This window comes from Helicoverpa zea, chromosome 1, assembly GCF_022581195.2.
Source record: "Helicoverpa zea isolate HzStark_Cry1AcR chromosome 1, ilHelZeax1.1, whole genome shotgun sequence".
NCBI classification, from domain to species: domain Eukaryota; kingdom Metazoa; phylum Arthropoda; class Insecta; order Lepidoptera; family Noctuidae; genus Helicoverpa; species Helicoverpa zea.
The window spans coordinates 12285683-12312771 of record NC_061452.1 but is presented as its reverse complement, the minus strand read 5'-3'; the positions used below and the strand labels follow the sequence as shown (position 1 = coordinate 12312771).

The 27089-nt window shown below is 36.5% G+C and overlaps 1 protein-coding gene across 1 annotated transcript in view; it reads left to right on the top strand.

Annotated features, from left to right (window-relative positions):
• LOC124632541 (protein eiger) overlaps positions 1-16126 on the top strand; it is a 60112-nt gene extending 43986 nt beyond the window's left edge. Inside the window, exons 3-8 of the mRNA XM_047167446.1 lie at positions 5121-5262; positions 7247-7394; positions 11778-11877; positions 12284-12368; positions 14688-14839; positions 15058-16126. Of these exons, the coding sequence (XP_047023402.1) occupies positions 5121-5262; positions 7247-7394; positions 11778-11877; positions 12284-12368; positions 14688-14839; positions 15058-15345 (915 nt within the window). The 3' untranslated portion in view covers positions 15346-16126. The remainder of the gene's footprint in view (positions 1-5120; positions 5263-7246; positions 7395-11777; positions 11878-12283; positions 12369-14687; positions 14840-15057) is intronic.
• Positions 16127-27089: the final 10963 nt, after the last annotated feature.

Sequence of the window (27089 nt, the reverse complement as noted above, 5' to 3'; positions counted from 1 at the left end):
GCAAAAACTAATACCCCTAACTTTCGATAACATTGTTCTTTGTTCTATCTGAACAATCTACTGTTTATTTAACTCCACACACACTGCGTCACGGGATCTTGTTAGACGGACGTATTGCTTCCAAGTACCATTTAAAGTATAGAATAAATATTTCAATATCAAATTAGTATATTATTTCTTTTAATCCCATACCTCCTATAGGTTATGGGCCCAGTGCGAAAAAGGACATTTAGTAGTGAGAACATTCAGTAGTGCGTAGTGACAGTAAAGTGCATAGTTGTAAATAAAAATAAAGTTGTGACAATGGAAAAAGTGAAAAGAAACATTAAGCCTTTTAATGGAGAAAAGTACAGTGTATGGAAATTTAGAATTCGTACACTGCTTTCAGAGTTAAACTTGCTCAGTGTTATTGACGAAGAAATTCCTGGAACGCGATCCGCTGAGTGGGAAAAGAATAATAAGGCAGCCAAAAGTATTATAGTCGAATATTTGGCGGACTCATATCTTAATTATATTAATGAAAATGGGACTGCTCAAGCAGTTTTTAAACATTTTGACGCGATCTATGAAAGGAAAAGTGTAGCAACTCAATTAGCGCTGAGAAAACAATTATTGGGATTAAAATTAAAAGCCGATATACCCTTGATCAAACACTTCTCAACATTTGACGATCTGCTGACAGAATTATCAGCTGCTGGAGCTAAATTAGAGGAAACGGACAAAGTAGCTCATTTATTACTTACTCTCCCGAATACATATGATGGCGTTATCACTGCAATTGAGACACTATCTGAAGAAAATATCACTCTCGGTTTTGTAAAAACTAGACTATTAGATCACGAAGTAAAATTAAAAAACGAGAGTCGTGATACCAGTTTAAAGATACTCCATGTTGAAGAAAAATATAATAAAAACAGATACAATCGCACAAAACAAAACTATTTGAAGAATACAACATTCAAGAAAACAAACAAACAAAAATTTGTGAAATGTCATTACTGTGGACGCAAAGGACACAAGAAACAGGATTGTTTCTATTTCAAAAGACAGACAAATATACAAAACAATGCCCCAGAAAGGACAAGACAAGTCCAAACTATTGCCCTGCAAGAGGGAACGACCTCGAATTCTTCTTTTTCAGGATTTGCGTTCATGACAAGCGCATACCATTATGAAAAAGACCACTCGACAATTAAATTCCTATTAGATTCAGGAGCGTCTGATCACATCACAAATAGAGATGATCTCTTCACATCGTTTGAATGTTTAAATCCTCCTTTAAAAATTTCAGTAGCTAAAAACAATACATTTATTTCAGCAACTAAAAGGGGAAACATAAATCTTATCAGTCAAACAGGAGTGCAAGGAATACTTACAAATGTATTGTTCTGTGCCGAAGTACCATATAATTTAATATCGGTATCAAAGATGCAGCAAGCAGGATTCACCATAATATTTGATGACAAAGGCACACAAATTACAAAGGAAGGTAAAATCATCATGAAAGGTAAGACATTGAATAATCTTATAGTTCTAGAGTTTAAAATACCAGTAATAAAAGGGGAATCCGCTTCCCAAGCATGTTATGTTAATGAAAATAAATATGAATTATGGCATCAACGCCTAGGACATATAAGTAAAACTAAATTCCTGCAGTTAAAATGTCATAATATGATTGATGACTTAGATGAAATAAATACCGTAACTCCAAATGATAAGTTGTGTGAAGCATGCATAAATGGGAAGCAGACTCGCCTGCCTTTTAATAAAGTTAAAGACAAAAGTTACATTAAACGCCCTCTGTTTATTGTGCATTCAGATGTTTGTGGTCCTATAACACCTCCAACAATAGATAACAGAAATTATTTTGTTTTATTTGTTGATGAATACACACATTATTGTGTGGTGTATATGTTAACTTACAAATCAGAAGTGTTTACAGCTTTTAAAGACTATGTCGCTAAAAGTGAGGCTAAATTCAATTTCAAAGTAGTAAATCTTTATAGTGATAACGGTGGTGAATACTTATCCACCGAAATGAAAAACTACTGTAGAGAAAGAGGCATAAGCTATCATTTAACAGTTCCTAGGACCCCACAGTTAAATGGTGTTGCAGAACGTATGGTTCGCACAATAACAGAAAAAGCTCGTGCTATGTTAAATGGCACTAAAGCATCAAAACGTTTTTGGGGAAATGCAGTTTTAACTGCAGTTTATTTAATAAATATTACGCCTACGAAAGCTTTAAGTCAATCAAAGACACCATACGAGATGTGGCATGATAGGAAACCAAGCGTTAAAAATCTCAGAGTTTTCGGTTCAACTGTATATGTTCATAATAAAACCAGTAAAAACAAATTTGACAATAGGTCGTGGAAAGGAATACTGGTAGGTTATGAACCCAATGGTTATAAAGTTTGGAATACAGAATTCGAAAAATATGAAACTGTAAGGGACGTTGTAATTGATGAGACTAATTTTATCGAATCTAGGCCTTCATTACGACCTGAACGGAGTAATAATACATATTCCCAAGACGAAACTGATAATGACTCCGTAACAAAATCAGTGTCTTATAAGTCTCATAGTTCTGGCCCTAAATCAGATAGCTCTCAATCTGATGAATGCAGTACAAGTAAAATTCGAAAAATCGGTAGTCATGAAATACCGAATGAACCTGAAAATGAATCTGAGAGTAGTTTGAAACACAAAAATCAGGATAAACCTGATGAATTTTTAAATTTACGAAGAAGTGAAAGACTGAAAACATGTTCGCGTAAATCATATAATGAAAATGACTATGATGTCTATAGTGCGTTATCCATCACAAGTAATATACCAAAATCATTAAATGAAATTAAATCTCTGAACGATAGGAATCAGTGGGAAAAAGCAGTCAGAGAAGAACTCAATTCTCTTAAGAAAAATAATACATGGACATTAGTACCAAAACCATCAAATAAAAATATTGTAGACTGTAAATGGATATTCACTATTAAAAATGACGTTTCAGGTCAACCTTCAAGATATAAGGCACGTCTTGTCGCTAGAGGTTTCAGTCAAGAATATCTTAGTGATTATAATGAAACATTTGCACCAGTTGCTAGAATAGCAAGCTTTAGATTCTTAATTAGCTACGCAAATCAATATAATTTACTGATTCATCATATGGATGTAAAAACAGCATTTCTAAATGGTACACTAAAGGAAGAAATCTACATGAAAGTTCCTGAAGGTGTAAAATGTAAAGATAATTACGTATGCAAATTAAACAAAGCTCTTTATGGCTTAAAACAATCAGCTAGATGTTGGTACGAAACATTTGAACAATGTCTCAAAGAAATAGGTTTTCAGAACTCCCCAGTAGATAGGTGTATATATATGAAAGGTAAAGGAGACATTTCTAAAAATATTTACGTAATCTTGTACGTCGATGATTTGGTTATAGCATGTGCAGATTTGCAAACAATGAATAATTTCAAAGCATATTTAATGACTAAATTCGAAATGACCGACTTACACGATATCAAATTATTTTTGGGCATTAAAATAGAGAGACACCATGATAAAATTACTTTAGACCAAAGTGCTTACATTAAAACCGTTTTGAATAAATTTAATATGAGTGATTGCAATCCTATAAACACACCGATGGAGCTTAAATTAAACTATGAAGCTCTTAACGCTGATAAGAAGTGTGACGCACCATGCCGTCACCTGATCGGTTGTTTAATGTACATTATGCTTTGTACGCGTCCGGACTTAAGTACATGCGTAAATATTTTAAGTCGGTACACAAATAAGAACAATAAAGAATTGTGGTTATGCTTAAAGCGAGTTTTAAGATATATCAAAGGCACAATTGATTTGAAGTTAACATATACAAGAAATAATTACAATAACATCCTAAGTGGATATGTCGACTCAGATTGGGGTGGCCACGATTGTAATGATAGGAAAAGCACTACTGGATATGTGTTTAAATTATTTGATCAAAATACAATTACATGGTGTACAAAGAGACAAACATCAGTAGCGGTCTCGTCTACTGAATCCGAATATATGGCTTTATATGAAGCTGTTAAAGAAGCATTATGGCTTAAGTCTCTGGCAGAAAGCATAAACTTAAAAATTAATAAGCCCATTATTTTATATGAAGATAATAACGGATGTATTAGCATAGCTAATAATCCAACAAGTCATAAAAGGTCCAAACACATAGATATAAAATATCATTTCTCTAGAGAACAAGTTGAGAAAAATGTAATAAAATTAAATTATATTTCCACAGGTAACCAGTTGGCAGACTTGTTGACAAAACCTTTACCAGTCGTGTCTTTTATAAGACTGAGAAAAGGATTGGGTATAGAATAAGTTTTAATTTAAGTACAATTTCATTATGAAATGGTCTGATCAGGTTTTTCTGGGTTTTCCCTGATCCTGTGCAGCAAATGTTGGACCATTATTGTACAGTTGTCCCAGACCTTACTTGGAAGTATAATATGTTACGTCGTATTTATAAGTTGGTATTCACTTTGTAATGTTGAATTGTAGACTAGATACTGTATAGTAAACTAACGAATGACTAAAAGTTAGGGATTAATTTTTGAGGGGGCGTGTTGGATTATATAAAGCAAAAACTAATACCCCTAACTTTCGATAACATTGTTCTTTGTTCTATCTGAACAATCTACTGTTTATTTAACTCCACACACACTGCGTCACGGGATCTTGTTAGACGGACGTATTGCTTCCAAGTACCATTTAAAGTATAGAATAAATATTTCAATATCAAATTAGTATATTATTTCTTTTAATCCCATACCTCCTATAATTCATTCATATGAAATATATTTAGAAAAAATATTTAGCATATAACTAATTACATACATAAATATGTATTAGTTTGATTAATTTTATATTGCGTTAGACATATTAATAATATAATTTTTGACGAGGAAATTAATATCTATGACAGAAATATTTTGCTTACAGTTTTCCTAGATACATTGGCCATTTATCACTGAAACAGTTTTCAAATCAGACCAGTCGTTCACAAGATTGGTAAACTTAAACCAAACAAACTCAAAAATATAATGTTGCCATCTTATTTTCTTCAGATCGGCACAACGAACATGGTGCATCTTCGTCCTGAGGACTTCGTGGACAGCGACATGAGCTTCGGAGACAAGTCTGTGCTGTCCAACATCAGGGAGATCCGGCGGAGGCTCAACGAGAACCCTGAGGACCCTGACTTGCCTCGTAAGACATTCTAAACTATGCCTACGAAAATGTCCGTTTTGTTTACGGATGTTAACTTTTCTTACTGTAAATGAAATGAATCGTTTCTCTATTTTATAGAATCCAGGCAGTAGACATTGTCTTTGGATAATATCACGTTTGGTGAAGAATGATGCATTATGATAGGACAGTGTCTCTATAGATATGAGAAGGAAGATATTACTTATTAGATTTCTGAGTCTCTGATGGTTTTAGTAATAAAAATGTATTGGTAAACTGGAGAGGGAAATAATACGCTGTAAAGAAACTCGATATAAAATAAGCCTTTATAAAACCTACGGGAAAATGTTCTGTTCATTGAAGTAGTTGAAGAGTATTTCTATAAGGTACCTACTTGAAGCGAATTTTCTCATAGTTAAGCTCCTTAGTGCCTTATTCTGTATAGAATCAAACTTTCATGATATTCTTATGAAGGTATAATATAAATTAAGCCTTTTCATTTTTGAAAGCGGCAAGCGACTCATTTGATTACAGAAGCCGTTGATAGGAATAAAGGTTGATTTCAATAGTTAAATAATAAAAATGTTAAAAATATAATAAAAATGTTAAAAATACAATAAAAATAAAATAATAAAAATGTTTTTTTTTATCAAAATAATAAAATAGTTTTCCTACATCTATGGACCAGCTTCAGCTCAAAATAATCTCTTCTTCTGATGTTTTCACTCTAAGCGATCACTTCGGAGTAGTTTAGAAAGCTGTTAAACAATTCCGAAGTTTGCCTTCGATTCTAAGAAACTTCAAGATTTTATACAGTTGAACGTGAAGAAGAAAATCTTCTTTATAAAGGAGGTTTCAGCATAACCTCGCATAGCAACTTGTCGGCTACCTGTAAATGGAATGTGAAAAAAAACAGCATCATATTAAAAATAAATTTTCATAAATCGCGTGTATTTGTGTGTGTTGTGTTATTCGATTTCTGTAGGTATTTAATTTATTTTAGGTCAAATGTAGTCAACTCCATAATTTCGATTCCTTTAAAAACAAAACACACCCGTTAATAAGAAATCTACGTCATTACGCAACCATACCTAACTATAATATTTGGATTCACAAACCTTTATGGCTTCCTCTTGCAATTTTGCCAAATCACATTCTCGGTAATAAAACGAAATGTTTATGTATTTAACCATCTAGTTCCGGTTAGAAGTAATATCTGGAATAGATTACATTCAAACCACTTGATTTAATGAAAGAGGAATCATGCCATGGAGAACAAAATGACTAGCGGAGAGGTCATAACGCAAAATCTCCTAAGAAAGTAGCGCGCCTGACCTACCTTCCTTATAGCACCTCCGCTATCTTTCCTTCCTCCGTGAATCGTGCCCATGGGAACACTATGTCATAAATGTATAGTTTGGTACAGTCCAAGTGGATTTCAAGGGACAGTAAAATTTTAACCATCTGATTGTAAGACGTGCTCTTAAAAAACTACCGGCTTTCTTTTCAGGTTTAAACTTCATCTTGAAAAAAAACCTAGCAATAGGACGGATATCTTATAAGACCACGTTTTATAATAGAGTGGTAGATAATTAAAATGGTTCTATTACTTTGAAAGTGCAATCACGTGTTAAATTAAAAATATCAATTAAAAACTCTTTTCCTATGACGGAGAAAATATAAAAACATCACAAAGCACAGCAATTAAAAAAGGTTCGACTCAAAGGCACCGTTTTCTAGTCTTCACTTCCGCGCATTTTGTTTTAATTAGTGCACTACCTTGACATCGTTTTATTTTCTTAGTTTCTTAGTTTATTTGTGACTAGCTTCCATCAGAGGTTTCTCCCGCGTCCCATGGGAACTACTTCTCTTAAATAAGCCTGTAGTCTTCCTTAATAAATGTGCTATCGAACACTGACAGAGTTCAAACAAACTTTGAAAAGTTCTTCTTTACTAACTATTTAAAACTGTTATTTTGTTTATACCTTTATTTGTGCCCTTACAGAACTGGCACCGGTCCCAACACCAGTCCATCCAACGAAGCCTACAGATGAAGAGTTATCTCGAGACAAGCGCAGTGTCATCTCTGACTCCTCAGCGGATTCCATCGATGAGTACGCAGCTCCCAGGGTCATGGCTAAGACTGATGACAGGTAAATATTTAATGGTGATTTAAGGCAGCTTCATGTCTCGAACAGTGGCATTTTCATAGCAATAAACTAATTCGTATTTGGTAAATAATGATTTTTATTGAGACAAGCCCTGTAGCCATTATTCTGTTTAATAAAACTGTTTTATACATTTTCTCAAGTCTCTTTGATATAAAGGTTTCGAAATAACTTAGTTACGTTGCACAACATAGAACCAATTAAGTTTTTTCTATTGTTACGTTTTTATATAGCTGTAAGTCCTCCAAAGTGTATTAAATAAATAAATAAAATTAAACAATTTACTAGAACTCTAGCCACACATGTAAAAGGAAACTAGACTATTAAACCTAGGACCTAAATTCTCAATTCTCTATACGTCATTCATCCTAATATTTCCACTCAAGTTACTTGCGCATCTTCTTAATCGTTCAAACTACTTATAGGACTAGTTCTAATCGTTAGCTGACCGCAAATTCCAGTGGTTATCTAAAGCAAATATGTATATGGGTAGGTCTGTAGGTGGGTAGGTATGTCGAGTCGGAGGGTCGCGCGAAGCAATCAGGAATGTGACCGCAACGATCTCGGGTTTCATCATGAGAACTATTCATGGATTATTGTGTTTATTGCTATCTTTATTGCACCATCTTGTCTGGCTGTTAATTTAAGAAGGATCCTTAATGATGCTGCTCTTGTTGAGCAATAAGAAACAATGTGAGAACTGATTGAAATGATGATAGAATAGAACCCGTCTATTGGTGTCAAGTCAACGGTGCAAATATTAGTTTTATTGTAAGATTCTTCCCGGCCTATTCCAAATATGTTAAAATAAAACCAATGATAACAGTTAATAGTGTCTATTCACTAGAAATATGTTCATGTGTAAAACCATTGTTCTGTAAGCCTATTTCAAACAAAGAGCCTTATATACGAAAATATAATTACTGTGAAGAGTGCTCGTTGCCGCCACAACACAAATATTTGACACTCCAGAACGTTCTACGTGTGCAAACGGTTCATACGCTATATACGTACGTCAGGTATTGGAGAGCACTTCAAATGTAGTGCGAGGATAAATATTTATCATAAATCAACCTATGTACAAACTGGGGGGAGAATTCTTGGTATTCGTAGCGTAGGTATTGTACTTATACACACATGAAGATATGATATGGAATTGAAAACCTATCTATAATTCAGACATCACTAAAACAACTTTCATTGTATTTGGCCTATCGATCTGTTTGGCATAGATATTCCTCAGTTGTAGCAGAAAATAACTTTACAAGAGGAAGTGCTAATCGATCTTCCGCGAAGCAGCTGGCCTACTAGCCGGACTGCCACCGTGGGATCTGGAGGCGAGAATCTTCTTGCGCCTATACGACTGGCGCGAGGAGGCTCAGCGCCGGGGGGAAACCCCGTTGCCGCGGCAAGTTGTCGCGCAGCGGGCGGAGCTCCGGCGCGATCTCATGGTGGCCTGGAGGGAGCGACTGTCGCAACCCAGTGCAGGGCACGCCACCATCGTGGCGGTAAGTCCCCTCTTTGAGGAGTGGCTCGAGAGAAGTCATGGCGCCCTCACGTACCGCATGACGCAGGCAACCTCACCGGATACGGTTGTTTCGGGAGGTAGACACCATGGGCGCCGGGTGTCGCGTGATGACTCCCGGCCACCGTAGGTGGGTCTGTGGGCGGTGAGTTCGGGTGGCTCATCGTCCCTCTGTCTGCTTAGACGACAGACCCGTGTCGATGGCGCGCGTTGTTCCACGCGCTCCTCAAAGAGATGTCAGCAACCCAAGCGGGGCCCAGCAGGGCCAAGGCCTGCCGGGGCTGCGGGTTGTTCGAAAGAGATACCGCGGCCCTGGTACATAAAAGGCCTATGACGGAACACGACGGTTTTTAGTCAGTAAGAGTCTGACACTCCCTCACCGCTGCTAATCCACAGCGGGAGGGGTCATTTGATGATTTTTGACGTCGTTAAAAAAAAAAATAGCTTCTCCGAAGTCAGCAAATTATATCTTTAGTACGAAGAGCAGCTGATCAAAAATATATATATTTTTTCAGTTTTAACAAAATCTACTGTTATATGGCTAAGTTTCCCTTTTCTAGAGCGTTAGGGAAAATCGACCTTGTTAACCATTAACTTCAAATCAATCCACGTAAGGTGATAGACCACATTTGCAGCCGAATGCACCTTCCAGACTATCAAGCCACCAGCAGGATTGCTTACAAGCAAACACGGTACTACTTCTTAAACCGAACCAACTGCAAATATTGTAGGTAAACTTGTAAGAACGTAACGCTGTCACGTGCCGTCGCGACAAGTTCAGGCACTTACCGGGTTCAATAGAAGGGCAATGGAAGCCCTATAATTAACCCTTTTGTGTTAATTGAAAGTAGTTTACACAAGGCTTGCTTATTATTGGAAAAGGTGTTAGATTGTTTTTCTTTTATTATTTTGGAAATAAAAGGATTTTAATAAAAGATAGGGCCGAAAAGATTTCCTTTTGTTTACTTATAGCCCGAAATAACTGCCTATCTAAAATCTGTCTACATTTATTTAGATAAGTACCTCGAAGTTCTGTCAACTTCTGTGTAGAACTGTAGAACAAGATGGTAATAAAGTTTGCATGATGAAGAAATGAACCGAGATGTTGAGTTTTAGCTGCAGTGCCTTATTAACTTTAAAATTCAAGGTAAATTGCCACTGCCGACAGTTTTATCTCAAAAAAATGAATACGTACATAAGTAAATATGCCCAAGGCATTGATCAAAGTGAAATAAAACGTTTGGTTTGGGACAATTTCAATTCAATGGATCATATCCAACCTAAATCCAATATGGTGTAAATATCATTTGCCCAATTTAACTCCACTGAATTTGAGTCTACCAATGCGACTCCGACTGTCTCAAGTAGGATGAACTATCTGTCTGTCAAGTCTGTTTTCTTGGACACGGCTCTAGAACTATATAATTAATATTTAAGCACAACTACTCAGCTTGCTTTTGTGGGTGTTGGGTGTGTGACTATCTATCTTAGAACTACGCTTCCGGGACTAATTATGTCTAGGAGGCTGATACCTTATAAGTAACTAAGACGTAAATTAATACGAGTAAAGTAATATAAATGCTCTAACGGCCAGTTTCTTCATCAAAAGTTAAAGCCAAAGTAAAAGTCAAAGTAATGTCTAAAGTAAAAGTAACGGTCAAATTCAATTTTTCTATTAGTTTTGCTGTCACTTTAGCCTTGAAAAAACGTATTTGACTGTTACTTTTACTTTAGACATTACTTTAACTTTAACTTTTGATGAAGAAACTGGCCGTAAAACATAATTTCCTATTAGGACTTATAGCTATTTCAAACATTTACATTCGTCATAAATTACTGAAGTGACTGAAAACTGTTCCCTTTTTGTTAAAAAAAGTGTACTAACTTTTCAATGGAACATAATTATATGTTTGTACTTATAAACCCTTTGAACAAGCAAACCCCAGCTAAACAACTCAGAGTTAAAGTAATTAAAACTTCAAGTTTTTTAGTTGTTGAGCGATTTTAATGAAAAGGTTCACGTTGATGAGGTAAGTTGGTGCGGCTCGCGCTTGGCTGGATAATGAGGCCGCTAACTCGAAGCTTACAGGTGGAACCACGGTAAACTTGCTAGCTCACTGTTGAAGGGACATTAACAAGATGGAACAACTTTGAATATTCATGTTCTATTGTTTAATATGGAGGTTGTACCTATACCACAGATTATATAATAGTTACTACGTAAACCTCGAACATGCTGGCTGGAAACGCCTCAAGGATATTAAGGGTTCCAGATTTTGATTTTGCGCTTGTTTTCTTTTTCTGATAAATTGTCATTAAAAAATGGTAGGTTATTCTGTCTTGTTAGTCTATTGGGAGCGAACATGTTCTGAGCTCAATTTCCAAGCAGAAAAAGAAAATACCTTTATATCGGATTCATCTCGATTACAAAAATATAAAAGAATACGTAATGAAATAATTTTTTTGTTATTAAAATTAATCACGATCAAAAATAACGACTTACTTTGCTTTTTTACGAGCCGACCGGCGACTGAAAATTTTTCCATGCTTCATGAATTATTTAATTTTTAGTCTTTCTTTCTTGATTTTTAAGTATGTATCTTCCGATACCAGACCATTCCTCAAAAAGAAGTCTTTAATTCTAAGTATTACTTCCAACTTTCAAGTTCTCCTACCAAAGAAGCCTTGCAACCTCAAGCAAACAGATTATAAACTAATAAGTTCCAAGTACTTAGTTTCTACGACATAACTACTAGAAACCTAGTACATAAGTACATAAACTAGTGTGGTTTATAGTTATCGCAATGGTTTCTGAAAGTTCTGATCCAGTGGTGTTGTTTCAGACGTAAGAGTAAGAAGTTCGCGCCCAACTTGGACTACGTGCCCACGGCTAAGATGGCGATGCACACAGTTACTAGAACTGTCAGGAACAGTGATTATGAGGTAATACTCCATATATCTATACTCCATTTAACTTTATGGAATCTCCATAATATTTATAGTAATGTTATAAAAAGAGTTTACTTGTAAGTTTGTTTGCTTGAAGGCGATAATCTTAAGAACTAACAGGCTTGATTAGAGAGACTATTTCAATTTTAGATAGTCCAGTTTTTGAGGAAGGCCATTTTATGAGCGTGATTGTAATTCCCATGGGACAAGAGTCAAACCGCTGGGGGAACTACATAGTTATAAATAACTTGACCTTAACCATACACAGATACTACTCGGAGATCACTCGGCTAAACAATACTGACCCAAATCCCAATAATACCACAGACATGCCATAGATCCTGCTAATCTGTCTCACAAAGGAGTGTCTAGTCTAATTCCTGTATGACATTGGTTGCAGGAGGGTGCTCGCAGGCCATTCGTCGCCGCGCATTTCCATGGTAACACGTCTCACCTGAGTCCAGAGATACACGAGCATTACAAAGGTAATGTATTAACTGACAGCATATACTGAAACTAGAACAACGGGAATAGTACCTACTTGTCTTAAGTGGGTAAAAGCTAAACTGTATTACGTACCTAAAAGTACACCGCATACGACGCGACGGTTTAAATGCGCGATTAGAGATACCGGCAGGCCCATTGAGAGCTAAATAAATTGGTTCTCATAACTTATTATACAATAGCATCATAAATAAATAAACCGTACTTGTAACTCATATAGCATCATTTATGAAGTGACATACTCACTAAACATGCAAAAGATTAGTACCTAATATGCCTTTTTTACATAGTCATAAAACTAAATACCAAGAAAACATATTCATAAAGAAAATCTCATATTTTATTCGCAATTTAAGCTCAGTTTTCTAGATATATTATTCATACAATAAAGACACGTAATGTAGCGTATTTCATGCGTAGATAATAATGATATCATAACATGTCTGAACATAATACAATCTATAATAATAGAATGAAACGCTAGAAGAGCTCTATATAAACATTCTTGACATGAATACTAGGGTATCTTAATAATGTATGAGTATGACCTTCGTAATACTGGAATGTTCTTTTATTTCATTAACATTAGTTACCCATGACGTAAAATGTGGTTACAGAAGAATTAAAAACAATCTTCTGTCCTACAATTTTTCAGCTCATGAAAAATATTTCTGATCATGAAATATTTCTGGTTCAGTCTAACCAAGGGGTATTGGGATGCCCGCGTAACTGAGTTGAGGAGGTCAGATAGGCAGTCGCTCCTTGTAAAGCACTAGTACTCAGCTGAATCTGGTTAGACTGGATGCCGACCCCAACATAGTTGGGAAAAAGGCTCGAAGGATGATGAAAAATATTTCTGATAGCTGTACTTATTTTCCTCGATGTAATTATGACTGAAACCTCATCCAATTCTCTGAAGCTTCAATAGTAACGCAAGCTGCATTGCTATAAAATACTAATAGGTCCTGATGCTCGCCTAGAAATTATTCATAATGCAATAATTGTATGTAAGATCATTATGTCTAACTAACTCTACAGCTTCCTATGTCTCGTCTCAATATGAAAGTTTATCAAATAGCTGCAATAGGTACCCTTGAAAGTAGTGGTCACATAACACTTTTAAATAATTATTATCTTTAAAACTTAGGTAGGCAATAATTACATGATTGGATTACGGTGTAAACCATTCCCCTAGGGACCAATAAATTGTCCTGATACGGTCAGAACTGAAAGTTTTCACCACACCCAACGACGGACGTTTTTACTTTTTTAACCGACTTCCCAAAAAGGAGGAGGTTCTCAATATGTCGGGATCTTTTTTTTTTATGTATGTTCACCGATTACTCGAAGACGCTAGACGCCTGGACCGATTTGCAAAATTTTTTTTTGTTTGATAGGGTATACCTTCCAGGTGGTCCCATAATCACCAGCTCAGAATCTGATGATGGAAACCCTGAGAAATCGAGGGCAACTTTCGAAAATCGTAGGCGTGCATAGGTTAAAACTTGACAATTAGGTGTACGTTTGATAACACTATGCAACAGTGAAGGTTTGGAGCTGACTTGATGATGGAGACGAGAGAAGGTCGAGGGAACTCGACAACCGTATATGTAAACTACCTCGTGTTTGGGCTTATATTATTTGTATTGACGAGACCTTTGCAACTGTGAAGGTTTAGAGGTGACCTGATAATGGAGACCGAAGAAGGTCGAGGGAACTCGACAACTGAACATGTGAACTACCTCATGTTTGGGCTTATATTATTCGTATTGATGAGAACTTTCCAAAAATGCGGATAGTGACAACTATGCTTGTCACTGAAAAGCCAAAAATAAAAAACTTTTTACAAAAAAATAAAACCGACTCCCAAAAAAACTGAAAAGCAAAAAAAACTATTCTTAGGTGCATCGGCCTAGAAGTCGGTGGCGTATAAACTCAGGAACATCCATTAGACACTGACGATGCACCTAAGAATAGTTTTTTTTGCTTTTCAGTTTTTTTGGGAGTCGGTTTTATTTTTTTGTAATTTTTAACTTCTCTGCCATGCAGTGGACTACAAAAAGATCAAAATGTAATAATTCTTGAAAGGTTTACTTTAGATGTCAAGCAAAACACTGAAGCCAACTTATCCCAAAAGTTGGTCACCATTTTGTAATCTTACAAAATAGTGATGGGTGTCACCATTTTGTAACTCACATTTTGCAACTGACCTGACCTAACCTTCCTCTGACCTGAACTTCCGAGAAGAAATTTCTAGCAAATATATAATTTTATCGATATTAATGTCTATTTTCCTCCAGGTAACGGCCTAGTCCGCGTGTCCCACGGCGCAGCACACGACGTATGGTACCCAGCACCATGGACAGTGGCGTCTCCACACCCGCGTCCGACGCTCACCCGCAACGGACACGTGCGGGTGCACCACACTGGCGTCTATCTTGTCTATGTGCAGGTAATTTGGAATAATGTTCTTCGTTTAAAAATAGGGCCAGATTTAGCAAATAAACAGCCAGTACTTATAAAGGATAAATACTCTTAATAGCCTAGTTGAAGCGTCCACGCCCCACGTTATAAGAAGTGTTAAAACGTTTAAGCCAACCATGAGGCAGAAAATGACATTTTAATGATATCTATGGTGCAAAATCTTTAACTATCGTTTGCTTTCCACAGATCTACTATCTAGACAGCCACGACACCATTTCCTGGGTGCTACACCGCACGAACCCCGAGATCGAGGGTCGGGAGACACTCCTGCAATGCACCCAATCCACCCACTCAACAGACCACATCGACAAGCCGAACTCCTGCTTCTCGGCTGCAGCACTGTTCCTCAAAGCCAATGACATGCTCGCTGTCAGGAACACGGGAGGAGACAGGCACTCCTTGATGCAGCCAGAAAAGAGCTTCATCGGCCTCATCAAGCTGGCTGATGCTGAAGACCCGGTACAAGAGTTGTAGAACGTGTCTATGTTTCCAAGTTCAAGTCTTAGGTTATCTGAATGTTTTGAAAATGGAAGGTCTTTGGACTGGTAGAACTTTTCTCCAGCTGGTTAAATGAGGACTTCTTGGAATTAAAACTTCTTTATTCAAAGTTATTAGGCTCTCTCACTAATAATTACTTCGTAGTGTAGTTCCTAAGACTCGGGACTTTAGAACTTGGAACTTTTTCTCGTAACTCGAAGTTAGTTTTTCTCTGTGGTCTGAACATGTTTGTAGGTTTACAAATGTGTTAGAAAGTGATAATTATTGTTATAATAGTCAAGAAAGTGCCATTGTTATGGGTTTACGAAGCAGTAAATATAGGAACAAATTAGTTTATTTTGATTGGCATTCGTTGCGATTATGCAAACAGATCGTACATGACGACTTCACCGAATTTACAATGATTGTATTTTTTGTGCTAGCAACATTTGGAATGTATTGCCATTTTGGCAAAAGAACAGCAATGCAAACTTTTTGGTACATATTTTAAAAGTATTGTAAAGGATTTAAAATTAATATTTTCGTGTTTTTATTGTTTGAAATATATGTTAACTTGTATGTTAGTAATATATCGAGGAATCAATCGAAAGATCTGTTATACCATTGATATTATAAGTACCTACTAACGTTAAAACTTAAAGTAATTTATTGTACGTACCTAGGTATTCTTATTTAATATAGAATAAGTTGAAATGCAACGATGCATTTTTGATATTCATGTTTTGTAAGTGCAGAAAATAAATTGTATGAAAAATTATCAACTGTTTTTTTTTATTACATCAATAGTTTCACGCAGCTTACCATATGACAAGTAAACATAAGCAAATATTTCATAATTTTTAGTAAACCAACTTCATGAAAAGTTCAATAACCCTATAATAGACTATTATGTACAAAATAACATCTAAATATATCTATCCACATTTATTCACCTGTCGGACAGTGTCCAGCTCAACTAGGAAGCCGGAAGGTATGGTGAATAGGATCAAATTCCTCGCTACACTGGAGCCGGGCTCAATTTATTACATTCATGAAAGACGATATTTTACCGGGTAGGTACGATAAAAAGGGCTGTCCGTTGTCACAAGAATTTATTATTACAAATGAAATTACGTGTTGAGTGATAACACAATATTCGTGTTGCTTGGCAACCACTTTATAAAAATACCTTATGAAAATTTTAAACAAAACATTCTATGGGTGCCGCCGCAAACTTTTGAGTCGGTCGATAGTTTGCTCGAGCGCATCAGCAACTGTAGCAATTATAAAATCTACTTTTACTTTTTACAGCAATTTGGCATAACTTTTAGATGACTGAATCTCGCAGTGGTACAGCATTGCCCGGAGAACTGGCAAAAAGTGGTCTGATAAGAAGCCTCTCCTTGTTACTCACACTCAGCTGCACCCGGTTAAGTTTACTGGAAGCCGACTTCAACATTAGTTGTTGAGAAAAGAATAGGCAGATGCGATAAGTACAATTCCCTATCCTACACATTACATTGAACCTACCTCAACACCATCATCAGTCAAACCTGGCATCTGTCTCATCTTGGCCTGATATAAAATCCTGTGGCTCGTTACTTACTGGGAAAACTCCTATTATAAAAAAGTATAGTAAAATGTACTTACCTGCATCATGACCTAGATATGATAAAATATTTCCATATAAGTTTTATAACTAAATAACGTAACATAATAAGCTGGTCCTGCACTACGCTGTAACGTCGGTAGTGACATCGTAAGGTAGCTCTTAGCTTTTAACAACGTTTATTTAGTTTAAAAACGTAAAAGGATATTACCAACCACGTACTTTGCAAATACTGGTTCTTTTTTGCAATACCTACCTACATGCAGTTAAGATTTATTATTGTCCGCTACATTATAATCGCGCCTGAATTTAGTATCTTCATGCGTTATTAATCGGTTCCGCCATTTTAATTTTATCTTCAGTGGACCTTTTCTTTGTTATCCATGTTAATCATATAAATGTAACTAATTATTTTATCTTTAATGTGTCCAGACATTATGTGTCCAGACATTATTGTTGGATATGGGTGCAGGTGAGACAAAGAAAACACATGTATCCTGAACGACTGTTATATTTCGAATGTAAGAACGTACGATTAAAGTGAACATTGAATGATTGAATGTTTGACGAATGATTGAAGTAGGTATGCTTTATATAATCTTGGATATTTGTAAAGGAGGTATTATACGTACATCGTGCGTATATTCCAACAGCCCCCCTCAAATGTACAAGCATTTTATACAATCATAAGTCAAAAATCGTTTACCCAAACTTGGCTGCAAAACAGCACCTTTTGAACGTGAGGAATTTATAAAAGACAGTCCCCAAAACGCCCACCTTTCACCACTTCCTGTGTGTTTTTACTGGGAAGAAGAAGTGGCGCAACAAACTCCCCAGCAACACATGTCTGTCTGTAGGTTAGAAGAACCTTAAACATTGTTTGATATATAAAGTATACAATACAATTTGTACATTGCAGTATAGGACAATATGCAATATTTACATACACTTTATACAGTCATAAATAGTACCTGCTGCATATCAAATTACAATAACTTTGATCAACAGCTTAGATTATAAACATAATAGCATTCTAAATAAAATTATTTCACTGAAACTATTGAAAAATTTACATTAAATTCAACTTAATTCTAAGAACTTTGCATCATAAGTCAAAGTCAAAACATTTACTTCATTTAGACCATAACAAGCACTTATGAAAGTCAAAAACATAAATAAGTTTGATTCTAGTTGCTCATTCCAACATTAGCTTCCTATGGAGAAGAACAGGCAAGTAACTCCATGGTTACTCTTTTAAAAAATACATAGTATGTTATTACAGTTTATATGTATTGATACATACAATAACAGCATGCGAAGGTCATGTAGAATCGCAAACAAAAACATATGAGAATGAAATGACCATTAAATGCTTCATGCTTCAAATTTTCATGTTTCACCAAAATGCATGAGTCAAATACCATTTATAAGAATAATTATTAAACATGATATGAATCTTTTAATGTACTTTGTAACTTATCTTGTAATAAGTATAAAAATTCACACATTTCACATTCATTACTACTTTTATATGTACATATTTTGTCACCAGACAAATAGCATAGTCAAAGGAAAAATACAATTTTAAAATGTAATTTTAATTTGGTTATTAATTAGATATTGTTAGTATGTCCTATGGAGCAGGACCGCCACATTACTAAGCATTTTTTCTCTTGAACTTAATGTTCTAATTAATAATATGCTTTCTTACAAAGTGTGGCTTTTATATATGAGTTTTAAACCTCATGTCATTCAGTTCCAGACTGTTGCCTGGTTGTCTGGTATTTTGTTATTACATTTTCTTATTTATTTACATATACAACCTTACATCTACCCTTACAGGACGTGCCTAATGCGGCAGATGGGTTCTTATTAATTCTAAACTAAAAACACATAAATAACACATCACATCACACAAATCAACACATACAAACTCAACTAATTTAGTTAAGTTTGTATCACAATATCGTTTGTGATTTGTAGGATTATTAGCGATGCTAATACAACTGTTATTAACTTCATATATCATCATTGGCTGTTTTATCAGAATAGAACTATGTTATAATGATTTTATCCAAATAGCTTCTCTTATAGCTTCAAATAAGCATATATTCAGCTTTTGTTGAGGAACCGGCGACTATTTTGTTTCCGTGTATTCCACGAATTTGTACAATTATCAAACACTTTAATTATGTGATCTGTTGTACTTTTGCGGTCAATAACGTCGCCTCAACCGATCAGAATCTGCATACCCTGCCATCAGTTGTTTGTAATCACATTTCACATAGGTCAGCTTTAATTTAAGAGTTCCTTTTATGTATTTCAAAAGATGTTTTAACCACTTCCATAACTTCATTAATTTTACTTTGATACTGACTTATAATACCTATAGCAGCACAAATATTTGGTCATGTACTAAGCATTGCATGCGCATTGCGTACATAAGGCACTTCCATATAGATATCTTCCTTGAGAATGCCTTTCTAAACGGCGGTTTTTACATCCATAAGATGGGCATGTAAATCAAACTGATTTGCAAGAGTTAAAATAAATTGGAAAGATTATATTTGAGCTACTGGAGTCAACGTTTCGTTATAATCTTGTAAGCATTGTTGAGTGACACCACGAGCTACTAATCGGGCTTTATACCATGTAGGTTTACCCAACTCGTTATTTTTAATTGTACATACCCAATTTGAGCTTTTTATGTTAAAATTTTTAGGTCTTGCTATGAGAGTCCAAGTATTATTTCTATGATTAGACTCTATTTCACTTTTTGTGGTTTTCAACATATGTATACTAGAATCATCCCCACTAAAAATGTCACAATAGGTGCATGGTAGTGATTGAACAGTTGTGAGCGATAAGCAAAAATGGGTCATCAATCCTTTTATAATCTATTGGGGTACTTTGAGAATTATTTGTATTACGTCTCAGTTTGCTAGATGAAGGTCCAGCTTCTGAGCTATTATCAGGGGAATAATTATGTTTGTGTTTGTTGCCTATTAACTTTGCCGATTTCTCGTCGTTATCGTGCTTGTTAATTTAGGCGGGAATTTGAACAGGTATTATAGAAATACAACTCATCAAATCATCATCATCATTGGCCACAGAGCATCTTGGACAGATGATTGTGGCAGTGCTTGTCTACGCGGTTATTAGTGCCGCAAGCACTTTCTTTCATCAAATCAACATCCCTCGCAATAGGGAATTGGTTATTTTCTGTATTAGGTAAATAGTTTGTAACCATTTTGGTCGTAACCAACTAATATGGCTTTAAATGACTTTTCGTCAAATTTCGAGGCTTTAGTTTTATCATGAACATGTTGAACCGAATCATCATCATTATTTTAAATGTCTTGAATGACTTATTTTCGGTTTCGTATTTTCGGTATTGATTGTGTCATGTTTCGTATGGTGTTTTATTATTGGCGAGCGCTTTTGTGGGTAGTCTATTTGTTAAATATGTATATTAATATAGCTTCATCCCAGAATATTTTATATAATTTCGCACTTGTAACCAATGGTCGAGCCATTTCGGTTAACGTACGATTCATACGCTCCTCGACACCATTTTGTTGTGGCTATTCGATACTGTTAAACAGTACCTAAGTTATTCCTTACAAACACAATAATAATCTTTAAATTCATTAGAAAGATATTCTCGCCCACTATCGCAATATAAATTAGTTTACTTTATCTATACATATAATAAATCTGTAAAAAAACTGTGTCTGTACATTGAATATATTTAAAAAATAATAATTGGGTGGGGTTTAGAAACAGTAATGGAGCACAAATCCAAAAAAAAAATTCTGTCTGTTTGTCTGTATGTCTGTATGTCTGTATGTCTGTATGTCTGTATGTCTGTTTGTTTGTACACGCTAATCTTCGGAACTACTGAACGGATTTCAATGATTTTTTCTTTGTTGTATCAGTATTAAGCCTGGTCAACATATAGGCTATAATATATCTTCGAAACTTGAAGACCTGATGCAGAACTCCAACAGACCAACAAAACTATAAGAGATATAAAAATGGTGCCATGGCAAAAATTGTTTCATGTGATGAGCATTTTTAGTTGAGATAATAAATTTGAAGATCTGGAACACCTGATGTGGAACCCCAAGAGCCCAGCTTCTCTGTACCATATACAGGTATGGCGTTTTAGCAAAAGTTGTTCAATTTGATAAGCACTTTCTATTGACTTACACAAATTGAAGATCTAAAACACCTGATGTGGAACTCCAGGTGCCCAGCTAGACTATAGCATATAGAGGTATGACGTTTTAGCAAAAGTTGTTCAATCTGATAAGCACTCTCTGTTGACTTATACAAATTGAAGGTGTAAAACACCTGATGTGGAACTCCAGGAGTCCAGCTAGACTATAGCATATGAAGATATGACGTTTTAGCAAAAGTGGTTCAATCTGATAAGCACTCTCTATTGATGTATAAACATCGAAGATCTGGAACACCTGATATGAAACTTCAAGAGCAATACTACACTTGAAATGTATAGAAATGAATGTTATGAAATAGGTATGGTGAATCCTATCCTAAAATAATGGACACGTATTTTTCTTTTCTCTCTCTCTCACAAACAAATAATAACGAAGATACAACAACGCTTCGTTAAGTCACTGCTTAGTACAAATTTTACATACTTAGACGTGGCGTCACGAGCCCTCACTCTCCGACTTTGTTGCGTTATATCTCATTATTATTTTGTATGTCTCTTCCAGACCTCGGGACTACAGAGTTCCGAATTTTTGGGAGACAAACGTGGGGCCGAAGCCAACACGCTGAAGCCCTTTTGAGACAACTTTAATGAAATGGTGACACAATACCGTCGATTATCCCTTTATACACTATAGAAATGAACCCAAGGACATTCACCGGTGGACGTCGTTAAAAAAAAGACAATCCCCGGTTCTGTGCTAAACTATTGCTAACTATTGAGGGAAACTACTTGGGCTATTTGTGATGGGATGTTAGTGGATGTCAATGGTACATGTAAAAATGGCAGGTGGAGACTCGCCACCTCACTTACTGGGCCCCCGGGAACCTGAAGCGTGAGGATACCTCGGCGGACTTTAAACACAGATTACGCGCTCCCTGTGCTTACCATGAGGCACCTACCCTCCGAGCAGGGCTTTAAATCAGGCTGTAAGAAAAACCCTTCCAACTACAGACCTATTTCAATCCTTCCAGCCTTTAGTAAAATCTTCGAAAGGATCATGTTAGATCAGATGTTAAGACACTTTAATTTAAACACCATATTTCATGACCGCCAGTACGGCTTCACAAAGGGAAGGTCCACCACTGACGCAAGTGCAAGATTGATCACCCAAATCTTAAACGCCTGGGAAGATTCGCGGGATGCTGTGGGCATCTTCTGCGACCTTTCTAAGGCGTTCGATTGCGTTGACCACGACACTCTCATTTGTAAGCTGAACCACTACGGAATTCGTGGTAAAGCTCTCGCGCTCGTCCTTTCCTATCTATCAAATAGACAGCAAGTAGTGGACATAAGTGGCTCAACTTCATCTGGGTCATTAGTAAAAATGGGCGTGCCGCAGGGCTCAATTTTAGGTCCTTTTTTATTCTTAGCTTATATAAATGATCTCCCGTATATGATGTCTGAGATCTCTGACATTATTTTATTTGCTGATGACACTTCCCTTGTCTTCAAAATTAACAGAAAGGAATCTAGTCCCATAAACGTAAACGATAGCTTGGTTATTCTGAGCAAGTGGTTTGCCGCGAATAACTTGCTTCTTAATTCTTCTAAAACGAAATGTATTAAATTCTCTTTACCTAATGTAACACCAGTAGGGCTCAATATCGTTCTGGACGATAATAAGTTAGATGTTATTAAGCAAACCGTCTTCCTGGGCATCACCATAGACTCTAAATTGCAATGGGGTGCTCACATCTCAGCAATGTCAAAAAGGCTGAGTTCCGCAGCTTATGCAGTCAGAAAAATAAGACAGATTACTGACGTTGCTACTGCTAGGCTCGTGTATTTTGCTTACTTCCATAGTATTATGTCCTACGGTATTTTATTGTGGGGGGCAGCGGCGGACGTAAATTCAATATTTGTACTCCAGAAAAGGGCAGTTCGTGCAATTTATGGCCTCGGCCCTCGCGAGTCATTGAGAGAATTATTTAAAGAAATTGAAATACTTACACTTCCTTCTCTTTACATTCTTGAAAATATAATGTTCGTACGCAAAAACTTAAATCAATTTATTGTTAAAAGTGATATACATTCGATTAATACAAGAAACAAGCACAAACTAGTAGTTCCGAGATTCAGATTAACGAAATCGAATAAATCGTTTTTAGGGAACTGTGTCCGTTTTTACAACAAGCTGCCTAAGTGTGTAACCGATCTCACGGATATAAAATTTAAGAACACTGTAAAATCCACCCTCATTAAAAAAGCTTATTATAAAATTCAAGACTTCGTTGACGATAAAGATATTATATGGCGATAACTCATCTCTCCATGTGTGGCTTCCCTGGCAATTAAACGTCTTTTTCTTTTCTCTTTGGATTGTATAGATTTACTGTTTACCTTTCAGTTGCATTGTATAATTTTATCAGCTTACTATTGTTATGTAATAGAATGTTTGTGACAATATTACTTTTTAAAAGAGTGTCTATGGAGTTTCTTGCCGGCTCTTCTCCATGAGACCAACTTTTTGGAACCGTGCAACTAATTTGACGTTTCATAAGAGCCTGCAAAGGCCTATTTGAAATAAAAACAATTTGATTTTGATTTTGATTTTGATTTGATTGAATCCTGCTCTAGCGACTCCACTCTGGACGGCCAAGCCAAGCCAGAGGCGTGAGACCTACCCCCGTCATGGTTCACTCCGACCGGCCGGAGATGGGGGATACTCTCCCTGGAGAACTCAGCATATAGTATAGCCCCGCGGGGTTGCTACTCCCCGTCATCAGCCTCAGATGTCCTGCGGTGCCTATATCTCATTATTATTGTCGTTATTATCTCAAGAGCCTTTGTCCCAATTATGTTATGGTCGACTTCCAGTCACGATGCAACTGAGTACCAGTGTTTTACAAGGAGCGACTGCCTATCTGACCTCCACAACCTGGTTACCCGCTCAACCCAACATACCTTGGTAAGACTTACTGGCTTCTGACTACCCATAACGACTGCCAAGAATGTTCAATGACAGCCGGAACCTACAGTTTAACATCCCCTCCAAATAACGGTTATTGGTATCCAAAATATACGTAGAAAGTACATACGAACTTAGAAAAGTTGCATTGGCAGGCACTTGCCAGACCTGGAATCAAAGACGCACGCTCATACTTGAGAGATTGGTTCTCTACCCACTAAACCACCACGACTTCCACTAAGTCACCACGACTTTGTCATCTATTTAATGTTTTTTTACGTAATAATACGTGTAACATTTTTGCCACATAACTTAAATGCAGACTTATTAGAATCACTACTTTTATCCCTATGATCACGCCTATTGCGGTTCAGTTCTCAGCGTTTTGTTTAGTCCAATTTAATTAAATATATGGAACGTTTCTAATGTTTATCCGTATTCCGTTGTTTTCAAGTCAACGGGCCCTTAAAATTCAATATCAGACGGTTCAGATCTTTGATTTTGCTGACCCCGTAGTCGCTGGCATAAGGGACAGGATCCGCGTACGAAGTCGCGGGCAGAAGCTAGTGGTTAAATAAGTTTTCACTTTTAGCAACAAAATCTTGAAAACATTTCAGCACTTCTGACTTAGCATACATCAAATATATATAACAGTGTAATATTACACTGTAATGTATAAAATTGTCTATAAAAGTAACAAAATAGTTCTTATTATCTACAGTACATGGTTTTTACCAAGTATGCAAGGTTCAAATAATTCATCAGCATTACCAAATCTATACATATAATAAATCTGTAAAAAAACTGTGTCTGTACATTGAATATATTAAAAAAATAATAATTGGGTGGGGTTTAGAAACAGTAATGGAGCACAAATCCAAAAAAAAAATTCTGTCTGTTTGTCTGTATGTCTGTATGTCTGTATGTCTGTATGTCTGTTTGTTTGTACACGCTAATCTTCCGAACTACTGAACGGATTTCAATGATTTTTTCTTTGTTGTATCAGTATTAGGCCTGGTCAACATATAGGCTATAATTTATCTTCGAAACTTGAAGACCTGATGCAGAACTCCAACAGACCAATAAAACTATAAGAGATACAAATATGGTGCCGTGGCAAAAATTGTTTCATTTGATGAGCATTTTCAGCTGAGATTATAAATTTTAAGATCTGGAACACCTGATGTGGAACCCCAAGAGCCCAGCTTCTCTGTACCATATACAGGTATGCCGTTTTAGCAAAAGTTGTTCAATTTGATAAGCACTTTCTATTGACTTATACAAATTGAAGATCTAAAACACCTGATGTGGAACTCCAGGGGCCCAGCTAGACTATAGCATATAGAGGTATGTCGTTTTAGCAAAAGTTGTTCAATCTGATAAGCACTCTCTGTTGACTTATAAAAATTGAAGATGTAAAACACCTAATGTGGAAACCCAGGAGCCCAGCTAGACTATAGCTTATAAAGATATGACGTTTTAGCAAAAGTGGTTCAATCTGATAAGCACTCTCTATTGACGTGTAAACATCGAAGATCTGGAACACCTGATGTGGAACTTCAAGAGCAATACTACACTTGAAATGTATAGAAATGAATGTTATGAAATAGGTATAGTGAATCAAAATATGTAAGTAATTAGTCCGTCTTTTAGATAACCCTAAAATAATGGACACGCATTTTTCTTTTCTCTCTCTCACAAACAAATAATAACGAAGATACAACAACGCTTGAATTTCGTGTTAAGTCACTGCTTAGTACAAATTTTACATACCTAGACGTGGCGTCACGAGCCTCCACTCTCTAACTTTGTTGCGTTTTATCTTCATTATTATTTTGTATATCTCTTCCAGACCTCGGGACTACAGAGTTCCAAATTTTTGGAAGGCAAACGTGCGGTCGAAGCCAACACGCTGAAGCCCTTTTGAGACAACTTTAATGAAATGGTGACACAAAACCGACAATTATCCCTTTATACACTATAGAAATGAACCCAAGGACAATCCCCGGTGGACGTCGTTAAAAAAAGACAATCCCCGGTTCTGTGCTAAACTATTGCTAACTATGGAGGAAAACTACTTGGGCTATTTTGATGGGATGTTAGTGGATGACAATGTATTAGGTACATGTAAAAACGGCAGGTGGAGACTCGCCACCTCACTTACTGTAACCAGTCACTGAATAGCAACAAGAGGGCAATAGGGACATGAGCGGCTGAAGGGTGAGGATACCTCGGCGGACTTTAAACGCGGATTACGCGCTCCCTGTGCTTACCATGAGGCACCTACCCTCCGAGCAGGGCCACTAATCCTGCTCTAGCGACTCCACTCTGGACGGCCAAGCCAAGCCAGAGGCGTGAGACCTACCCCCGTCATGGTTCACTCCGACCGGCCGGAGATGGGGGACAGTATACTCTCCCTGGAGAACTCAGTATATATAGCCCCGCGGGGTCGCTACTCCCCGTCATCAGCCTCAGATGTCTTGCGGTGCCTATATCTCATTATTATTGTCGTTATTATCTCAAGAGCCTTTGTCCCAATTATGTTAGGGTCGACTTCCAGTCACGATGCAACTGAGTACCAGTGTTTTATAAGGAGCGACTGCCTATCTGACCTCCACAACCCGGTTACCCCTTGGTAAGACTTACTGGCTTCTGACTACCCATAACGACTGCCAAGAATGTTCAATGACAGTCGGAACCTACAGTTTAACATCCCCTCCAAATAACGGTCATTGGTATCCAAAATATACGTAGAAAGTACATACGAACTTAGAAAAGTTGCATTGGCAGGCACTTGCCAGACCTGGAATCAAAGACGCACGCTCATACTTGAGAGATTGGTTCTCTACCCACTAAACCACCACGAATTCCACTAAGTCACCACGACTTTGTCATCTATTTAATGTTTTTTTACGAAATAATACCTACGTGTAATATTTTTGCCACACACAACTTAAATGCGGTCTAATTAGAATCACTAC